This window comes from Dryobates pubescens, chromosome 16, assembly GCF_014839835.1.
Source record: "Dryobates pubescens isolate bDryPub1 chromosome 16, bDryPub1.pri, whole genome shotgun sequence".
NCBI classification, from domain to species: Eukaryota; Metazoa; Chordata; class Aves; order Piciformes; family Picidae; genus Dryobates; species Dryobates pubescens.
In genome coordinates this window covers 4,680,171-4,698,913 of record NC_071627.1, presented here as the reverse complement: position 1 = coordinate 4,698,913, position 18,743 = coordinate 4,680,171, and the positions used below count along the sequence as shown (strand labels likewise).

Here is an 18,743-nt window from a genome sequence, read left to right as displayed (position 1 = left end):
GGGGTGTCAGCCCAGCCCTTCCTACACTCTGAGGGCTTTGCCAGGATCAGGGCTTTCAGGGGTCTTATTTTTTCCTTTTGTTTTCCTTTCCCAATGGCTTGCTCGGTAAGAGATAACATTTGTGGTGTCTTAAAAAAGGAGCTGCAAATGTGAGGGGGGTTGGAGCAGAGCTGTGTAAAATACGTCATACATAGGGCTCAGTATTTCCACACAGGGACTTCTCAAGGCTTGCAAAGTTCCTTTCCATCCATTTCCACCCCAGCCTGAACACCCTTGCAGATTGGTGTGCATGGGGGTGGGGGGTGTGGGGGGGTGGTTCTTCTGTTATTTACCAGCCCTCCTTGCATTTTACAACCTGATCTCGTGGTCCCCTAGCTGACATCTGCACACACAAGATTTCCAATCAGATAGAGGGTGCACAACATTACAGCTTTGAAACCTGGCCTGTAAAGTGTCACCAAGACAGGAGCACAGGAACCACAGTGCAGAGTCCAACCTCTCACTGGCTGTACTGGGAAGGTTCTCCTGTTCGGCGGAGGAGAAAGGAAACTTGTGTCTGCTTTTTAGAGTCTGAAAACAAGCCAGAGTGGAGAAAAAGAGTTAACACCAGACTTAATAAAGCTTTTTTTTTTTTTTAAGACAAAAACCTGTTAAGCAATTTGAGACAGACACTGGAAAAAAATTTCCTGCTGCTTTTCTCAAGTCTGTACATAACAGGAAATTGGTTAAGAGTAGGAAGAATTTGGGAGTTGCTACATAGGAGAAATCTGCCATGGTTACAAAATCTGGCTAAGGAGGTTCCTTCAGTGCCAACCCCTCACTGGTCACTGTTCTCAGTGGTGCTGTTGCCCTTCTCTTTTTTCTCCTGAGTCTTGTTTCCCTTCTTCTTTTTCTTCTTCTTCTTGGTCTCTTCCTTCTTGCCAAAGGTTATGAAGTCACTTTTGTCAATTTGGCTGTTGGGTGGCTCCTGCCGGATGGAGATGATTGCAGGAGATCCTGGGATAATGAATTTGTCTGGCAACTCACCAGGACCACCTTGTTTGGAACTGCTGGGTCCAAATTTAAAGGTCCAGCTGTTGCTGTTCACACCGGCTCCCACCGGGGGGGACACCTCTCCTGCTTCAGGTTCTGAAAAAGCCAAAAGAGCAAGAAAAGCTTTAAAGCATCTTTAAGCAGCAGCATTTGGTGAGTAGCAGCTTCCCAACTGAAAACTCTGCCTTTAGCCTGGCTCTGCATTGGCTCTTGCTTGCCTGGCTGGATGTGACCAACTGGTTTTTGCCCAGGATCACACAGGACCACAGGATGTTAGAGGCTGGAATGGAACCCTTGAGATCCCACAGTAAACTGCTGGCTAAGCTGTCAGCTCGTGGTTTGGACAGCAACACTCTGTGCTGGGTTAGGAACTGGCTGGAGGGCCGAGCCCAGAGAGTGGTGGTGAATGGTGCCACAGCCAGATGGTGGCCAGGCACCAGTGGTGTCCCCCAGGGATCAGTGCTGGGCCCCATCCTCTTTAACATCTTCATTGATGATATGGATGAGGGGATTGAGTCAGTCATCAGCAAGTGTGCAGATGACACCAAGTTGGGAACAGATGTTAGTCAGTTAGAGGGTAGAAAGGCTCTGCAGAGGGACCTTGACCGACTGGACAGATGGGCAGAGTCCAATGGGATGGCATTTAACAAGTCCAAGTGCCAGGGGCTGCACTTTGGCCACGGCAACCCCATGCAGAGCTACAGGCTGGGGTCAGAGTGGCTGAGAGCTGCCAAACAGAGAGGGACCTGGGGGTGCTGATTGACACCCACCTAAACATGAGCCAGCAGTGTGCCCAGGTGACCGAGAGGGCCAATGGCATCCTGGCCTGTATTAGGAATAGTGTGGCCAGCAGGAGCAGGGAGGTCATTGTGCCCCTGGACTCTGCATTGGTTAGGCCACACCTTGAGTACTGTGTCCAGTTCTGGGCCCCTCAGTTTAGGAAGGACATTGAGACACTTGAAGGTGTCCAGAGAAGGGCAACAAGGCTGGGGAGAGGCCTTGAGCATAAGCCCTATGAGGAGAGGCTGAGGGAGCTGGGATTGTTTAGCCTGGAGAAGAGGAGGCTCAGGGGTGACCTCATTGCCCTCTACAACTACCTGAAAGGTAATTGTAGACAGGAAGGGGTTGGTCTCTTCTCCCAGGCAACCAGCACCAGAACAAGGGGACACAGTCTCAAGCTGTGCCAGGGGAGGTTTAGACTCGAGGTGAGGAGAAGGTTCTTCACTGAGCGAGTCATTCGTCATTGGGATGTGCTGCCCAGGGAGGTGGTGGAGTCACCGTCCCTGGAGGTGTTCAAGGGGAGATTGGACGTGGCACTTGGTGCCATGGTCCAGTCGTGAGGTCTGTTGGGACAGGTTGGACTTGATGATCCTTGGGGTCTCTTCCAACCTTAGTTATACTGTGAGACTGTGATGCTGTGAGATCCTCAAATCCAACCCCCAAACACTCAATGCTAGTGATTCACTCCACATATTGCTGGGCCAAATATGCTCTAGATCCCCTCTAGATCTCTCTTCTAGAGCCTTGAATACAGATTAGGAGGTGATCTGCTAGAAAGCAGCCATGTGGAGAAGGACCTGGGAGTCCTGGTGGACAACAAGTTCTGTATGGGGCAGCAATGTGCCCTGGTGGCCAATAAGGCCAATGGGATCCTGGGGTGCAGGCAGGGGAGTATGGCCAGCAGATCCAGCGAGGTTTTCCTCCCTCTCTACTTTTCCCTGGTGAGATGTCACATGGAGTATTTTGTCCAGTTTTGGGTTCCCCAGGTCAGGAGGGACAGGGATCTGCTGGAGAGAGTCCAAGAGAGGGCTACAAGGATGCTGAAGGGACTGGAGCACTGCCTGGTAAGGAGAGGCTGAGAGCCCTGGGGCTGTTTAGTGTGGTAAAGAGAAGATTAAAAGGGGACTTAATAAGCGTTTATAAATATCTGAGGGCTGGGTGTCAGGAGGGAGGGGACAGGCTCTGCTCAGCTGCACTGTGGGATACAACAAGGGGCAATGGATATAAACTCCAGCACAGGAGGTTCCACCTCAACATGAGGAGGAACTTCTTGACTGTGAGGCTCACAGAGCCCTGGAGCAGGCTGCCCAGAGAGGTTGTAGAGTCTCCTTCTCTGCAGACTTTCAGGACCCATCTGGATGCCTTCCTGAGTGAACTGCACTGGATTCTGTGGTCCTACTCTGGCAGGGGGATTGGACTCCATGATCTCCAGAGGTCCTTTCCAACCCCTGACATCCTGGGAGCTGCAATCCTGTGAACTAAAGTTGTTCTCTAGTATTCTTTTCAATTCAGAGAGCATGGCATAAGAGATTGCTGTGATGCAGCCCGCTGCAGATTGTGTTGCATGAAACAAGCAAGTGCACTGCATGGCACAAGGCCGTGTTTGAGGGCATCAATTATTCTGGGATAGGGTTAGAGGAATGTCTAGGGCAGGGGCAGTCAGCCTTGGCAGTATGCACTCCCATGGGGGATCTCTGTCAGCTGTCTCCAGAACTCCTCAGTGAGGGACTGTCTTGGTGCATCCCAGAGACAAAGCTGAGAGCCATCTTGTGTGTTGTGTGTACTTGTGTCTGCTCAGCAGACATGGACATAGAATGGTAGGGGTTGGAAAGGAACCTCCAGAGATCATCAAATCCAACCCCCCTGCCAGAGCAGGGTCACTCAGGGCAGGTCACACAGAAACACATCCAGGTAAGTCTAGAAAGTCTGCAGTGAAGGAGACTCCACAAACTCTGTGGGCTCTCTGCTCCAGGGCTCCAGCACCCTTGCAGTAAAGAAGTCTTCCTCATGCTGAGGTGGAACTTCCTGGGTTCCAGTTTGTGTCCATTGTCCCTTGTCCTATCACAGGACAGCACTGGGAAGAGCCTGCCCCCTTCTTGACAGCCACCCTTCAGATATTTATAAACATTGGTGGTCCCCTCTCAGTATTCTCCAGGCTAAACAGCCCCAGGGGCCTCAGCCTTTCCTCATCAGTCACATTCCAGCCTCTTCATCATCATCATCACAGCCTCTGTTGAACACTGCAGTACATGTTTGTCCCTCTTGAGCTGGTGAGCCCAGAACTGAACACAATACTCCAGATGTGGTCTCACTAGGGCAGAATAGAGGGGGAGGAGAGTCTGGAATAGGCTGGCCAGGAAGGTTGTGGCTGCCCCCTCCCTGGAGGTGGTCAAGGCTACGTTGGATGAGGCCTTGAGCAACCTGGGCTGGTTGAGTGGCAGGGGGAGGGGGGGTTAGAGCAGATGATCTCTGAGGTCCCTTCCAACCTAAGCCATTCTGTGAACATACTGGTATCCATTTCACCACAGTGTATGAGCAGAGAGCATCTTTAAGCTGCAGCATCTCTTCCACAACCACTCTTGCCACTCTAACAGGGTGCTCCTACAGGTCTGCATCATGAAATCTAATTCAGAGCAGGACACTGAGCCATTAATCTGGTTCTGCCTGGACAAATCCACTCAGCAGATGAAGTCAGGGGTATTTATCACAAAGTCATCTGAGATAAAGTAGCCCAAACACATCAAACCCATCACATCTCCTCTGAAAACAGGCTTCTGGTTCTGCCCTAAAGACCAAGGGGGGTTGCTTGTGCTTCTGTATTCCTCCCAGCCCCTGAATGTGTTTGCTGTCCCCACAAATAGCTTCATAAGAGATTCATAAAATGCTTTGGGTTGGAAGGAACCTTGAAGATTGCCTGTCCTTTGTAACTATTTCCACCCCCAGGCTTTCACAAGGTTCTGAAGATGCAGTTCCAGGCATGTAGTCTGTGCTATCCCTATCACTTTTTGTGCCAGTATTAGTTCTCAGAAGCAGCTAATGAAGTGGAAAATTAAGTCTACAGAAGCTTTTTCAGGAAGATTAGTTCCCTGAACCAGGTGACTCCATAGTCAGAGAAGAAACAATTCCTGATTTGAGAGAGAATCACAGAATGGTTTGGGGTGGGAGGAACCTTAGAGATCTTCCAGTTCCTCCCACCCTGCCCTGGGCAGGGACACCTCCCACCAGCCCAGGTTGCTCAAGGCCTCATCCAACCTGGCCTCCTTGAACACCTCCAGGGTGGGGGCAGCTACAACCTACCCTGGGCAGCCTGTTCTAGTGTCTCACCACTCTCACAGTAAAGAATTTCTTTGTCATCTCCAGTCTCAATCTGCCCTCTTCCAGCTCAAAGCCATTGTCCCTCATCCTGTCACTCCCAGTCCTTGTAAGAAGTCCCTCCCCAGCTCTCCTGTAGTCCCTTTCAGGTACTGGAAGGCTGCCCTCAGATCTCCCCAGAGCCTTCTCTTCTCCAGGCTAACAAACCCAACTCTCCCAGCCTGTTCCCCTAGGGGAAGTGCTCCAGATCATCTTTGTGGCCTCCTCTGGACCTGCTCCAACAGTTCCAGAACTGGATGCAGTACTCCAGATGGGATCTCAGGAGAGCAGAGGGGGAGAACCACCTCCCTCATCCTGTTGGTCACACTGCTGTTGATGCAGCCTAGGCTTTGGATGTGCTGCAGCATGTCCAGAGAGGGTCCATGAGGATGATTAGAGGGCTGGAGCTCCTCTGCTATGAGGACAGACTGAGGGAGTTGGGGCTGTTCAGTCTGCAAAAGAGAAGGCTCCAAGGAGACCTTCTTGTGGCCTTCCAGTATCTGCAGGGGGCTCCAAGAAAGCTGGGGAGGGACTTTTGAGGGTGTCAGGGAGTGATAGGACTGGGGGGGATGGAACAAAATTAGAAGTGGGGAGATTGAGATTGGATGTGAGGAAGAAGTTCTTTCCCAGGAGGGTGGTGAGAGACTGGCACAGGTTGCCCAGGGAGGTGGTGGCAGCCTCATGCCTGGAGGTGTTTGCAGCCAGGCTGGATGTGGCTGTGAGCAACCTGCTGCAGTGTGAGGTGTCCCTGCCCATGGTAGGGGGGTTGGGACTGGCTGAGCCTTGAGGTCCCTTCCAGCCCTGACAATTCTATGACTCTATGTCTGGTTCTGGCAGACAGAGATGGCAGAACTTAAAGAGTTAACATTCAGCATTCCCTATGAGCAGGGTTTCCACAGCCTCCTCAGGAAATTTCCCTTCTGCATCATTTACCTGACACCACCACATGCTGATCTGTCTTGGCAGGCTGGAAGGTCACAGTTCAGCTGTACCAACAACTGTTGGATGTTTAGGCAGCTCAGATCAAGGATAAATGTCACTTATCACAGAGTTTCCAAAGCTTCCTTTAAAACATCTCTCCTGCTTTTGTTAGCAGCAGGAAGAAAACAACCAAAGCTTCCTACTCTGAGGCTATTTTACATTTAACAGGATTAGTTGGACTTCTCTGGCATCATTTCTGGGCTTATTGAATGCTTTCAAGTTGTTTATTAAACTCAAAGGAAACGCTAAATAAAGCAAATCTGTCCAGCTATATTTATAACACTTGACTGAGAATATTACAGCTACACAAAGGAGAGGTTTGGGTTAGAGCTCCCACATAAAAGCTCAGAGTTTGGCCATTTCGTGGTGTAACTCAAAGGATCACTTTGGAGACTACCTCCTTGCTTTATTCATAGGGTCACAGAACGGGCTGGGTTGGAGGGGACCTCAAAGATCATCCAGCTCCTGCCATGGGCAGGGACACCTGGTCTAGTGACAATCCCTGACCAATCTTTCCACATCAAAATTTTCCCTCATCTCCAGCCTAACCCTCCCCTGACACAATTTCAGGCCATTTCCTTTCATTCTATCAGCTGACACCAGGGAGAAGAGACCAACCCCTCCTGACTCCAACCTCCTTTCAGGGAGTTGTAGAGAGCAATGAAGTCTCCTTTCAGCCTCATCTTCTCCAAACTAATCAACCACAGTTCCCTCAGCTGCTCCTCACCAGCCCTGTTCTCCATGGGCAGGGACACCTCCCACCAGCCCAGGTTGCTCAGGGCCTCATCCAGCCTGGCTCTGAACACCTTCAGGCAGGAGGCAGCCAAAGCCTCCCTGGGCAGCCTGTGCCAGTGTCTCCCCACCCTCACTCTCAACAATTTCTTCCTCATCTCCAGCCTCAGTCTCCCCTCTCCCAGCTCAAAGCCATTGTCCCGTGTCCTGGCACTCCCAGCCCTCGCCCAAAGTCCCTCCCCAGCTCTCCTGCAGCTCCCTTCAGGTACTGAAAGGCTGTTCTCAGGTCTCCCTGGAGCCTTCTTTTCTCCAGGCTGAGCAAGGGGCACAGCATGCCCAGGGACTGCATCAGCCTTCATGTTCAATGACCAAACAGTTTATTTGTTTTAATGCTTGCATGGAGCAGAACCCAAAATCTGGGCTGCTCCTGCACCTCCTGATGCTTCCCTGCCCATGTGTCTGCACGCTAGAATGGAGGTGAACTTCTCACCCCTTCCATCTCCTTCTCCTGCCACCAAAAGCTGAGTGTCTCTGTAGACTTCAAATGGAACTCAGAGCAACAGGGGCTCTGCAGATGAGCAGATTATATATTTAGTTGGGAGGAAAGGATTTCTAGGTTGGCTTTCAAAATATTTCCTTCTCTATCCAGGCTGAAACACACAGCAGAGAGAGATCCAAACCCCCCACCCCTCACCCTCAAACCATCTGTCTCAAAGCTTGAAGCAGTAGGGTGTGGTGCTCAGCTACTTTTTTTCTCTTCCAGAAGCATTTTGGGCCATCCTCAGGCACAAATCCAGGCTGGGTGCAGAGTGGGTCGAGAGTAGCTCTGAAGAAAAAGCCTTGGGGGTGTTGGCTGCTGAGCAGCTCCCCAGGAGCCAGCAGTGCCCTCCTGCAGCCCAGCAGGCAGCTGTGTGCTGGGCTGCAGCCAGAGGAGTGTGGGCAGCAGGGCAGGAGAGGGGATTCTGCCCCTTGACTCTACTCTGCTGAGACCCCACCTTAAATACTGCATCCAGTTGTGGTGTCCTCATCATAAGAAGGATATGGAACTGTTGGAGCAGGCCCAGAGGAGGGCCACAAAGATGATCCAAAGGCTGGAGCACCTCTGCTATGAAGACAGGCTAAGGGAGCTGGGGTTGTTCATCCTGGAGAAGACAAGATTCTAGGGGGGAGCTCATAGCTGGATGTGCTAAAGTAGCTGTGTCTCAGTTGCTTTCCACCTTCCAAGACACTTGAAGGTAGGAACTACAATTGACCTCCTGTTGGAGCAAGTCCAGAGGAGGGCCACAAGGATAATGCAAGGGCTGGAGCACCTCTGCTATGAGGACAGGCTGAGGGAGCTGTGGGTGCTCAGGCTGAGGGAACTGTGGGTGCTCAGCCTGGAGAGCTCGGGAGAGGATGACCTTAGAGCTGCCTGCCAGTACCTGAAGGGAACCTACAGGAAGGCTGGAGAGGAACTTCTCCTGAGGGTGTCTAGAGACAGGATAAGGGAGAATGTTTTGAAGCAAAGTGAGAGCAGGGTTAGACTGGATCTTAGGAAGAAGTTCTTCGGTACAAGGGGTGGTGAGACTGGAACAGGTTGCCCAGGGTGGTTGTGGATGCTCCCTTCCTGGAGGTATTCAAGGTGAGGTTGGATGAGGCCTTGAGCAACCTGGGCTAGTTGAGAGGTGTCCCTGCCCATGGCAAGGAGGTTGGATCTCTGGGGTCCCTTCCAACCTGAGCTATTCTATGGTTCTATAATTTACAGGTCCTATGTTGTAGCCCTCTCCACTTCTCACAGTACCTACATCTCCCTGTGCTCCATGCATGGAGCCCAGGCACCTACTACAAGGGACAAGGTCCCTGAAATTTAGCTTGTTGTAGCTGTAGGCACCTAAATTCTTATTCTTAGCTGCCATCCTAATTCTTTTTCTTAGGTGCCATCTAAGGTGGCCTACAATGGGGCCAGTCTCTTTTCAGGGGTGTCCTGTGACAGGACAAGGGGCAACAGATACACAGTGGAACACAGGAAGTTCTGCCTCAGCAGGAGGAAAAACTTTCTCTTACTGTGAGGATGGCACAGCCCTGGGGCACCCTGACCAGAGAGGTTGTGGAGTCTCCTTCTCCAGAGACTTTCACAACTCACCTGGAAGTGTTCCTGTGTGAACCTACTTTGGATGGGTCCCTTCCCTCCAGAGTGTCAACAGGACCACACAGCTTGACGTCATGGAATCAGAATTGCCAGGGTTGGAAGGGTCCTCAAGGCTCATCCAGTTCCACCCCCACTGCCATGGGCAGGGACACCTCACACTAGATCAGGTTGCTCACTGCCACATCCAGCCTGCCCTTAAAAACCTCCAGGGATGAGGCTTCCACCACCTTCCCAGGCAACCTGTTTCACCACCCTCCTGGGGAAGAACTTCTTCCTAACATCCAAATCTGAATCTACCTAGTCTTAGTTTTGCTCCATCCCCCACCCCCCAGTCCTATCACTACCTCTACAACTCTCTACAACTACCTGTAGCCAGGTGGGGGTTGGTCTCTTCTCCCAGGCAACCAGTGACAGAAGGAGAGGACACAGTCTCAAGCTGAGGCAGAGGAGGTTCAGGCTGAATGTTAGGAAGAAATTCATCCCAGAAAGAGAGATTGGCTACTGGAATGGTCTGCCTGGGAGGTGGTGGAGTTACTGTCCCTGGAAGTGGTTAAAAAGAGCCTGGATGAGGCACTCAGCACCATGGTTTAGTTGATTGGGTGGTGTTGGGTGATAGGTTGAACCTGATGATCTTGGAGGTCTTTTCCAACCTGGTTAATTCTGTGAGGTTTTGTGTGTGACTCTTCCCCTCCCTTCCATGTCAGGAGGACAGGCAGCTTTGCCCTTGTGCTAAACCTTTACAGATGGCTTCTAAATTTGGGGCAAAATGCCATGCAGGGAACATGTCAGCACTCAACCCACAAATCAATATCCCAGCAGGGCTAAGGCTGTGCTCTCCTTCTCACTGCCATTTCTCTCTCTTTTAGGGAAGCCACATGTTGGGGGGTTTTATCCCTGTCCCTGCAGAGCCCCACAGCTCCAATCTGGTGCTGGCTAGGAACAGGTGGTACTCCCTTCCCTTAATGGGAGCTGGTCATGGATTCTGAGTGCCATGTCCATGGGCTCTGCCTCCTATGCCTCTGCTGCTTTCTTGCAGAGCCTTTTTCAGAAGGCAGCTAACTCATGCTGGAACAGATGTGCCCCTGCTTCAAGGGGAGAAGAGGAAAGTAATTCTGTGCAGCTCTGCCTCCCTGCAGAGCTCATTTGGGCTCTGTGACATGTTCAGCCAAGACAGCAGCTCCATTCCATCCCTTTCCACTCATCATTTTAACAGAATCACAGAATTGTCAGGGTTGGAAGGGACATCAAGCATTATCCAGTTCCAATCCCCCTGCCATGGACAGGGACCCCTCACACTAGATTAGGTTGCTCACAGCCACATCCAGTCTGGCCTTAAAAACCTCCAGGCATGAGGCTGCCACCACCTCCCTGGGCAGCCTGTGCCAGTGTCTCACCACCCTCCTGGGGAAGAACTTCTTCCTAACATCCAATCTGAATCTCCCCACTTCTAGCACGGATCCTGGGCCACAGCAAGACAAGCATAGCCAGAAGGGCCAGGGAGGTGATTCTCCCCCTCTGCTCCACTCTGCTGAGACCCCACTTGGAGCACTGTCTCCAGATCTGGAGCACCTAGGGCAGGAAGGATCTGGAGGTGCTGGAAGGTGTCCAGAGAAGGGCCATGAGGATGAGCAGAGGGCTGGAGCTGCTCTGCTGTAAGGACAGACTGAGGGAGTTGGAGTTGTTCAGTATGGAGAAGAGAAGGCTCCAGGAAGACCTAATTGTGGCCTTGCAGTATCTGAAGGGGGCTCCAAGAAAGCTGGGGAGGGACTTTGTAGGGTGTCAGGGAGTGATAGGACTGGGGGGGATTGGAGCAAAACTAGAAATGGGTGGATTGAGATTGGATGTTAGGAAGAAGTTCTTCCCCATGAGAGTGGTGAGACACTGGCACAGGATCTTTTGGACCTTTGAGGTCCCTTCCAACCCTAACAATTCTATGATTCTATGATCCATGCTCCCCATTCCTATCACTCCCTGACACCCTAAAATGTCCCTCCCCAGCTTCCCTGTAGCCCCCTTCATTTTGTCCCTGTCTTGAAGAACTTGGTGGTTCATGGGCACAGGAATTCATTCAGATAAAAGCTTTCAGTCAACCCATCTATTCTGATGAGGTTTAAAGGAAATCTTTGTTAATGTCATTGAGGTTTGGTTTGCTTGGGGGTTTTTTTCTAGACACCAGAACATTCTGCCTACAGCCACCCTGAGAGCAGGACTACCCCAGCGTTAATCACAGCCCCTCCTGTCCTCAGGTCAGGGTAGCAAAACACATTAATTAAATGAATTTATTTAAAAGTGAGGTCAGGCAATAAGCAGGAAGCAAATTGCAGAGGAAGCAAGTCATTAACCTGATTTCTCTCTTCCCTGCCTCCTCCACTGCTGCTAGACTGACTGCAGCTTCTGCCTCTGGCAGGCTTAATGAATATTCACTGCTAGGAAGAGGCTGCACCGATTCTGAGACATCAAATGCAAACAGCCTGCGCTGCAAAACCCTCTCTGTGGCATTTGGAGGATCTCTGCAGACATTCTGGCTCCACTGATCATCTCTAAGCCTCTCTGGGATTAAAATGTCCATTTAATCTTTGGTTGTTGGTTTTTTTTTTTAATTCCTGTTTTGCTTTTTTTTTAAACACACAGACAAAATTCCCCCCTCTCAAACCCAAACCCAAACCCAAACCCAAACCCAAACCCAAACCCAAACCCAAACCCAAACCCAAACCAGCAGTACAACGAAGAAAGCAGAGATAAATCCATCAGCAGCACGATAAAGTGAACTGAAAGAGCGGGGAAGGATTTGACCAGGACAAAGTTGATGTCACTTTGATGACCACTGATGGATCACAGACTCACAGGACTCACAGAACCAGAGAATGACTCAGGTTGGAAGGGACTTCAGAGATCATCTTACTGCAACCCCAACTGCTGTGGGCAGGGACACCTCTCAGCCAGATTTGGTTGCCCATGGCTTCACCCAGCCTCGGTCTCAGGTTACTGCCCAGGCTGACATTGACACTGAATTTCAACTGGGATTGTTTTTATCTCATTATAAGAAAAGAAAAACCCATTTCAACTCCTGGTTTGCCAAGCAATCCTAACCATCTCTGAGGACTATGGCAGGCAAGCAAAGTAAGGGTGGGGAGACACTGGAACAGCTTGCCCAGGGAGGTTGTGGATGCCCTCTCCCTGGAGGTTTGCAAGGCCAGGATGGATGAGGCCCTGAGCAACCTGGGCTGGTGGGAGCTGTCCCTGCCCTTGGTAGGGGGCTGGAACTGGGTGAGCTTTAAGCTCCTTTTGAACCCAACCCATTCTATAAAGCCATGAATCTCTAAGGACTATGTCACTTTGGAGTCTTCAAGAGAAAACATAATTCTCCCTCTCTTCCCTTCCATCTGCTTGACCTGTTCTTCCCTGATGATTTGGAGATGGGAGGAATGAAAAACCTTCTCCCCACCAAGAAAGAATGAACAAAAGCAAACCTTCTCCTCACAAAGGAGGGGTGAATAAAATGAAACCTTCTCCCTCTAAGGAGGAATGAACAAAAGGTAAACTTCTCCTCACCAAGGAGGAATGAACAAAAGGAAACCTTCTCCTCATCAAGGAAGAATGAACAAAAGTGCAGAGGAGGGCAAGGAAACTGTGAAGGGTCTGGAGAACAAAGAGCAACTGAAGGAACTGGGGCTGCTTAGTTTGAAATAGGAGGCTGAGGGGAGACCTTATTGCTGCCTACAGGTACCTGAAAGGAGGTTGTAGAGAAGCTGGTGCTGGTCTCTTCTCACAGGTAATTAGAATCATAGAATCAACAAGGTTGGAAACTACCTCAGAGATCATCAAGTCCAACCTATTACCTAAAACCTAACACCTCCTGACTAACTAAACCACAGCTTCAAGTGCCACATCCAATCCTTTTTTTAACACCTAAATTAGTGACAGACCAAGAGGGAATGGCCTCAAGCTGTGACTGGGTAGGTTTAGACTGGCCATCAGGAAACATTTCTTCCCAGCAAGAGTGGTCAGGGATTGGAATGTGCTGCCCAGGGAAGTGCTTGAGTCACTAACCCTGGATGTGTTTAAAGGTGGTTTGGATGTGGTGCTTGGGGATATGGTTTAGAGGTGACCCTTGTAGAGTAGGGTTCTGGGTTGGACTTGGTGATCCTGAGGGTCTTTTCCAACCTGAATGTTGCTGTGATTCTGTGAAAAGAAAACCTTCTCCCCACCCAGGAGGAGCGAACAAAAGCAAACCTTCTCCCCACCAAGGAGCCTGTAGCTCTAATCCACTCTTTGGATTTCAAGCCAGCAACATTAATCAGGGTAATTACAGAACATATGTGGTGGGAGCTTCATAATCCCCCACTGCTTCAACATCCAGATCCAAAGCAGGGGGTGGGCAGGGAGGTTACTTCTAGCTCAGTCTCAGGTTACTGTCCATGCTGCCACTGAAATTGAATTTCAACAGGGATTATTTATCTCATTATGAGAAAACAACCTCATGTGGCTGTGGATTCAGAGGGCTGGAGCACCTCTCCTGTGAGGTCAGGCTGAAAGAGTTGGGGCTGTTCAGCTTGGAGAAGAGAAGGTTCCAGGGAGACCTTAGAGCTGCATTTCAATATTTGAAGGGGACCTACAGGCAGGCTGGGGAGGAACTGTTTAGAAGGGCCTGGGGTGATAGGACAAGGGGCAATGCTTTGAAGCTGGAGCAGGGCAGAGTTAGGTTGTACATCAGGAGGAAGTTCTGCACAGTGAGGGTGGGGAGACACTGGAACAGGCTGCCCATCCCTGGAGACATTCAAGGCCAGACTTGATATGACCCTGGGCAGACTGCTCTAGCTGGATGTGTCCTTGCTGACTGCAGGAGGGTTGGACAAGATGACCTTGGAGGGTCCCTTCCAACCCAATGCAATCTGTGAAGCTGTGATTCAAGCAAATGTCTGAGCTGTCAAACAGCCCTGCCAGCAGGTTCTGGGATCTGTGAAAGCAAAAACTGATGTGCTTGCTACCACAGTCTGCTGTGGCCAGAGCACCACATAGGCAAAATGGCTTCTTCTGGCTGCTGAAAAAGCAAGCAGAGAACTATTTTTTTGCAGCTCCTCTCACTCTCCTTTCACTAAAAGAAGCTTTTCCTCCCACAAAAAGGTCACAAACCCATCAACCTTCTCAGGTAACAACCTTCTGGTGCTCTACTCCTGCCCAACCCTGCTCCCAGGGGTAGAATATGTCTTGGAAAGCACCTGTCAGTACTTGCTCGGCACAAGCTTTAACCTTTTCCTCACCAAACTGGGGATTCATCTGCTGCATCCCCAAGGCAGCAAGCACACAGATCCAGGATGCTCCATATGTGCTCTCCAGCTCTAAGCAGACACTGGGCTCCGGGGGATGAATGTTTGCGTCGCAAGCAGAGGTTGTTAGGGAGCGACTGCTCCTGCAGTCTAAGGTAAATGGAGGTTTATTTGGGCATTTCCCCACCTTTGCAGGCTCCCAGTGATCATTTCAAAGAGCTAATAGTTAGAAACAGCCATAAGGTCTGATGTGTCTCCTTGCCAAGGCAGATGAGCTGCTTTTTCTGTTGCTGCAGGGCTAAGCTCCCCATAGCAGCCCAGCTTCTGATGCCTGCCTGGCTACAGGAACCTTGGGTTTCCAACAAACTGTTAATGCCTCATCCCTTTTGTTTTGGTTTCTTCTCCCTTCAGAGATACTGAGGGAGTCAGGTTTAGGCAGCCCCAGGGCAGTAATGCCCTTAATGCTAGGTTAATGGTTGGACCTGATGATCTTAAAAAGTCTTTTCCAACCTAAATAATTCTATGCATCTCTGAAAACCAAACCCAAACAGCAACAACTCCAAACAGGATGATATTCATCTTGTAACTGCATAGTGAATAAAGTGTGGGCAGCTAAAGCATCAGCATCTGCCCTGCAACAAGGCAAAGGGCAGTGACCAGCGCAGGAAAATTGGTGCTGGGGGACACTACCTGTGCCCATCAGTAGCTGGGGAGGGGATGGGGAGAAGTGGTGTGGACAATGCCTCCCTGAAGACCTGCAGTGGGTTGATCTTGCTGCCACCTACTCCACCTTCACCAAAGAAAAAGCTTTTCTTTGTCTTCATGTCAAAGGAGGTGCTGTGTCACCTCCTCAAATGCACTAAACTGAGCCTTCTGGAGCAACTCACATCTATTCAGGCTGCTGCTGAGGGCTGGTTTTATAGATTCACAGAATGGTTTGGGTTGGAAGGGACCTCAAAGGTTATCCAGTCATCCCTCCTGCCATGGGCAGGGACACCTCCCACTAGCCCAGGTTGCTCAAGGCCTCACCCAACCTGGCCTTGAACACTTCCAGGGAGGGGGCATTCACAACCTCCCTGAGCAACCTCTGGATTCTGGGTGGCAGATGCAGCGTTTCTAGGTGGCACATCCCCAAAAGCGTGGGCTTTGAGACACCTCTTCAAAAACTGAGATGCCTGATTCGTGGCTCAAATGTCCCTCTGGATGTGTCCAGGAGGGAGGTGACATTCTAACAGCTTCCATCTGCAGGGTGCTGTGGGGGGGTGCTGCCTCCATTATTCTATAGAGACACGAAGCACTGCAGAGAGCAAAAAACACTACAGAAGACAAAGCTCTGAATGTCAGGAGGACAGGAAAAGATCTGGGCACTGCTTAGTCACAGTGGAAAGCCAAGGCTGGCTTCTGTCAAATTTAAATACAGAGTAATTCAATTCTCCCATACAAGGACTCTGATATGAAACACAACAGGCTCCCAGACCACCATAAATCCTGCTGGGAAGGTGAAAAGGAGGAAGCATTTCCTGGCTGCTGCTGCAGCCTGTAGCATTCTGCAGCCAGCCAGCCCCCCAGCTCCCCCTCCCCTTGGCTCTCTGCTAGATGAGCTGCTGAATGGAGGCCAAGAGCACAGACACACTTTCTGTCTGGCTGGTTCCTGCCACTGGAGGCCACTCTGCCCCTATGGGGTGAGCGCAGCAGCAGCTCAGGCTGCTGTTCACAGCCCCTTCCCACCTCAGCCTCCACCTCAATGGCTGCCTGTGACTGACTCACAGAATCCCAGGATGTCAGAGGTTGGAAGGGACCTCTGAAGATCATCAAGTCCAACCCTCCTGCCAGAGCAGGATCACCTAGAGCAGGAATAAGAAAACCTCCCAAAAGAAGGATAATTTCAGGTGAGCTCAAGGGAAGACAAAAGACAGGAGCAGATGTTCTCCTAGTGCTGGATCTCTTGGACAGGACTAGTTTATAGAATGATAGACTCATAGAAGTGTTTTGGCTGGAAAAGATCTCCAAGATCATCCAGTCCAACCATCAACCCAACATCACCATGGCCATCAAACCATGGCCCCAAGCACCACATCCACACATGCCTTAAACACCTCCAGGGATGGGGACTCCACCACCTCCCTGGGCAGCCTGTGCCAAGCCCTGACCACTCTTGAAGGAAATAGATTTTTCCTCCTCTCCAACCTAACCCTCCATTGGCACAATTTCAGACCATTTTTTTCTCCTTCTATCACCTGAGACTAGGGAGCAGAGCCCAACCCCCACCTCACTGCAGCCTCCTCTCAGGGAGCTGCAGAGAGCAATGAGGTCTCCCTCAGCCTCCTCTTCTCCACACTGAACACCCCCAGCTCCCTCAGCTGCTCCTCCCCAGCTCTCCAGACCCTTCCCCAGCCTTGTTGCCTTTCTCTGGCCCTGCTCCAGCTCCTCAATGTCCTTCTCGGAGTGAGAGGCCCAGAATTGAACCCAGCACTCAAGCTGTGGCCTCCCCAGTGCTCAGTCCAGGGGCACAATCACTTCCCTGCTCCCGCTGCCCACACTGCTGCTGATTCAGGCCAGGCTGCTCATAGCCTTCTTGCCCACCTGGGCACTGCTGGCTCATCTTCAGCTGCTATCATGCAGCACCCTCCCCACCCTCCCCTAGGTCCTTTTCTTCTAGGCAGTTTACAGCCCCAAGCCTGGAGCCTTTCTGGAGTTGTTGTGCCCCAAGAGCAGGACCCAGCCCTTGGCTTTGTTAAACCTCATCCCTCTGACCTTGGGCCACAGATGCAGTCTGGCCAGGGAGTGAACACTCCTAAGAGAATTCAATTGAACTCAGTCCATTCCTTACCCTCAACAAAACCATTTCCCAAGCACCAACCTCTGCAGCTGTGCAAACCTCCTGCAAGCAACCTTTAGTTCTCTGCTGGTGCACCAAGGGGCAGGAACCCAGCATGGCTGCCAGAAACCCCCAGTGCTGGCAGGCAGGAGAATCCTCACTCCTTAGCAGAGCACAGTTAATAGAAAGACAGTAGCTATGGCAACTGGAAGCATCAATCTGAGTCTTTCGAAGCAGGACCTATTTTTAACCAACTTAATTGGATGCTTGAAGTGGTAGTGGAAGAAGAAGGGACCCATTTTTTATTTCAGTGCTTTTGGAGGAGTCTGTTTTAAACATGAATGAAGGGCTGAGCTTCACCACTTGGGAAGGGCAGCGCAGGAGTGGAGCATGGACATCTCACAAACGCTCTCAGAAGACAACTTCTTTTCTTTCTTCACCATCTATGTTTAGCTTACAGGCTTCAGCCATTCCTGTGTCTAGTAGAGTCTCTCAGGGGTCAGTACTGGGACCAGTTCTATTCAATATATTCATCAAGGACCTGGTGAGGGCACAGAAGGCACTGTCAGCAGGTTTGCTGATGACACAAAGCTGGGTGGAGTGGCTGACACAGGAGGGTTTTGCTGCCATGCAGCCAGACTTAACCAGGCTGAGAGCTAGGCAGGGAGAAATGGAATGAAATTCAACATGGGCAAGGGGAGAGTCTTGCAACTGGGAAAGAACAACTCCATGGAGCAGGAGAGGTTGGGGACTGAGCTGTTGGAGAACAGTGAAGGGGAAAAGGACCTGGGGGTCCCGGTGGATGGGAGGTTGACCACGAGCCAGCAAAGTGCTCTTGTGGCCAAGAAGGCCAAGGGCATCCTGGGGTGGATTAGAAGGGCTGTTGTTAGTAGGTTGAGAGAGGTTCTCCTCCTCCTCTACTCTGTCCTGGTGAGGCCACACCTGAAGTATTGTGCCCAGTTCTGGGCTCATCAGGTCAAGAAGGACCTCAGGGAACTGCTAGAAAGAATCCAGCACAGAGCCACAAAGATGCTGAAGGCAGTGGAACATCTTCCTTATGAGGAGAGGCTGAGGGAGTTGAGGGCTCTGTAGCTTGGAGCAGATAAGCCTGAGAGGTGACTTCATTCCTGCTGATAAAGATGTGCAGGGTGAGTGCCCAGAGGCTGGAGCCAGGCTCTGCTGAGGGATGCCCAATGCCAGCACAAGGGGCAGTGGTGGAAGCTGAGGCAGAGGAAGTTCCATGGGCACAGAAGGAAGAATTTTTTTCCCTGTGAGGATGACAGAGCCCTGGAACAGGCTGCCCAGGGCAGGTTGTGGAGTCTCCTTCTCTGGAGATATTCAAGACCCACCTGGATGTGTTCCTGTGTGGCCTGCCCTAGATGATCCTGCTCTGGCAGAAGGGTTGGACTGGATGAGCTTTCAAGGTCCCTTCCAGCCCCTTCTGTGATTCTGTGATTCTCTTGCATATGGCTCCCATCCCAGCAGCCCAAAGGTTTGTAATCTCCAGGCCAGATGACCACAGTGTGAAGCCTTTTGCCTGGATCTTCCTTTCAAACTGCACACAAAGCTTCAGAGAGTGGAAAATGCAGTGCCTTGGCTCAGAGGTCGAAGGTGGCTCCACGCTCTGAAAACGAACCTTTTCCCTGACTCCCTC

General features: G+C 51.0%; 1 protein-coding gene across 5 annotated transcripts in view; it reads right to left on the bottom strand.

Annotated features, from left to right (window-relative positions):
• Positions 1-312: 312 nt before the first annotated feature.
• The window catches only part of LOC104304271 (protocadherin alpha-C2), a 212,461-nt gene continuing 194,030 nt past the window's right edge, over positions 313-18,743 (bottom strand). For 4 of the 5 annotated variants that reach the window (XM_054168626.1, XM_054168627.1, XM_054168628.1 and 1 more), the window contains exon 4: positions 313-1,128. In XM_054168626.1, coding sequence (XP_054024601.1) covers positions 818-1,128 — 311 coding nt within the window. In that variant the 3' untranslated portion in view covers positions 313-817. The remainder of the gene's footprint in view (positions 1,129-18,743) is intronic. The other variant, XM_054168629.1, reaches the window with a different exon arrangement.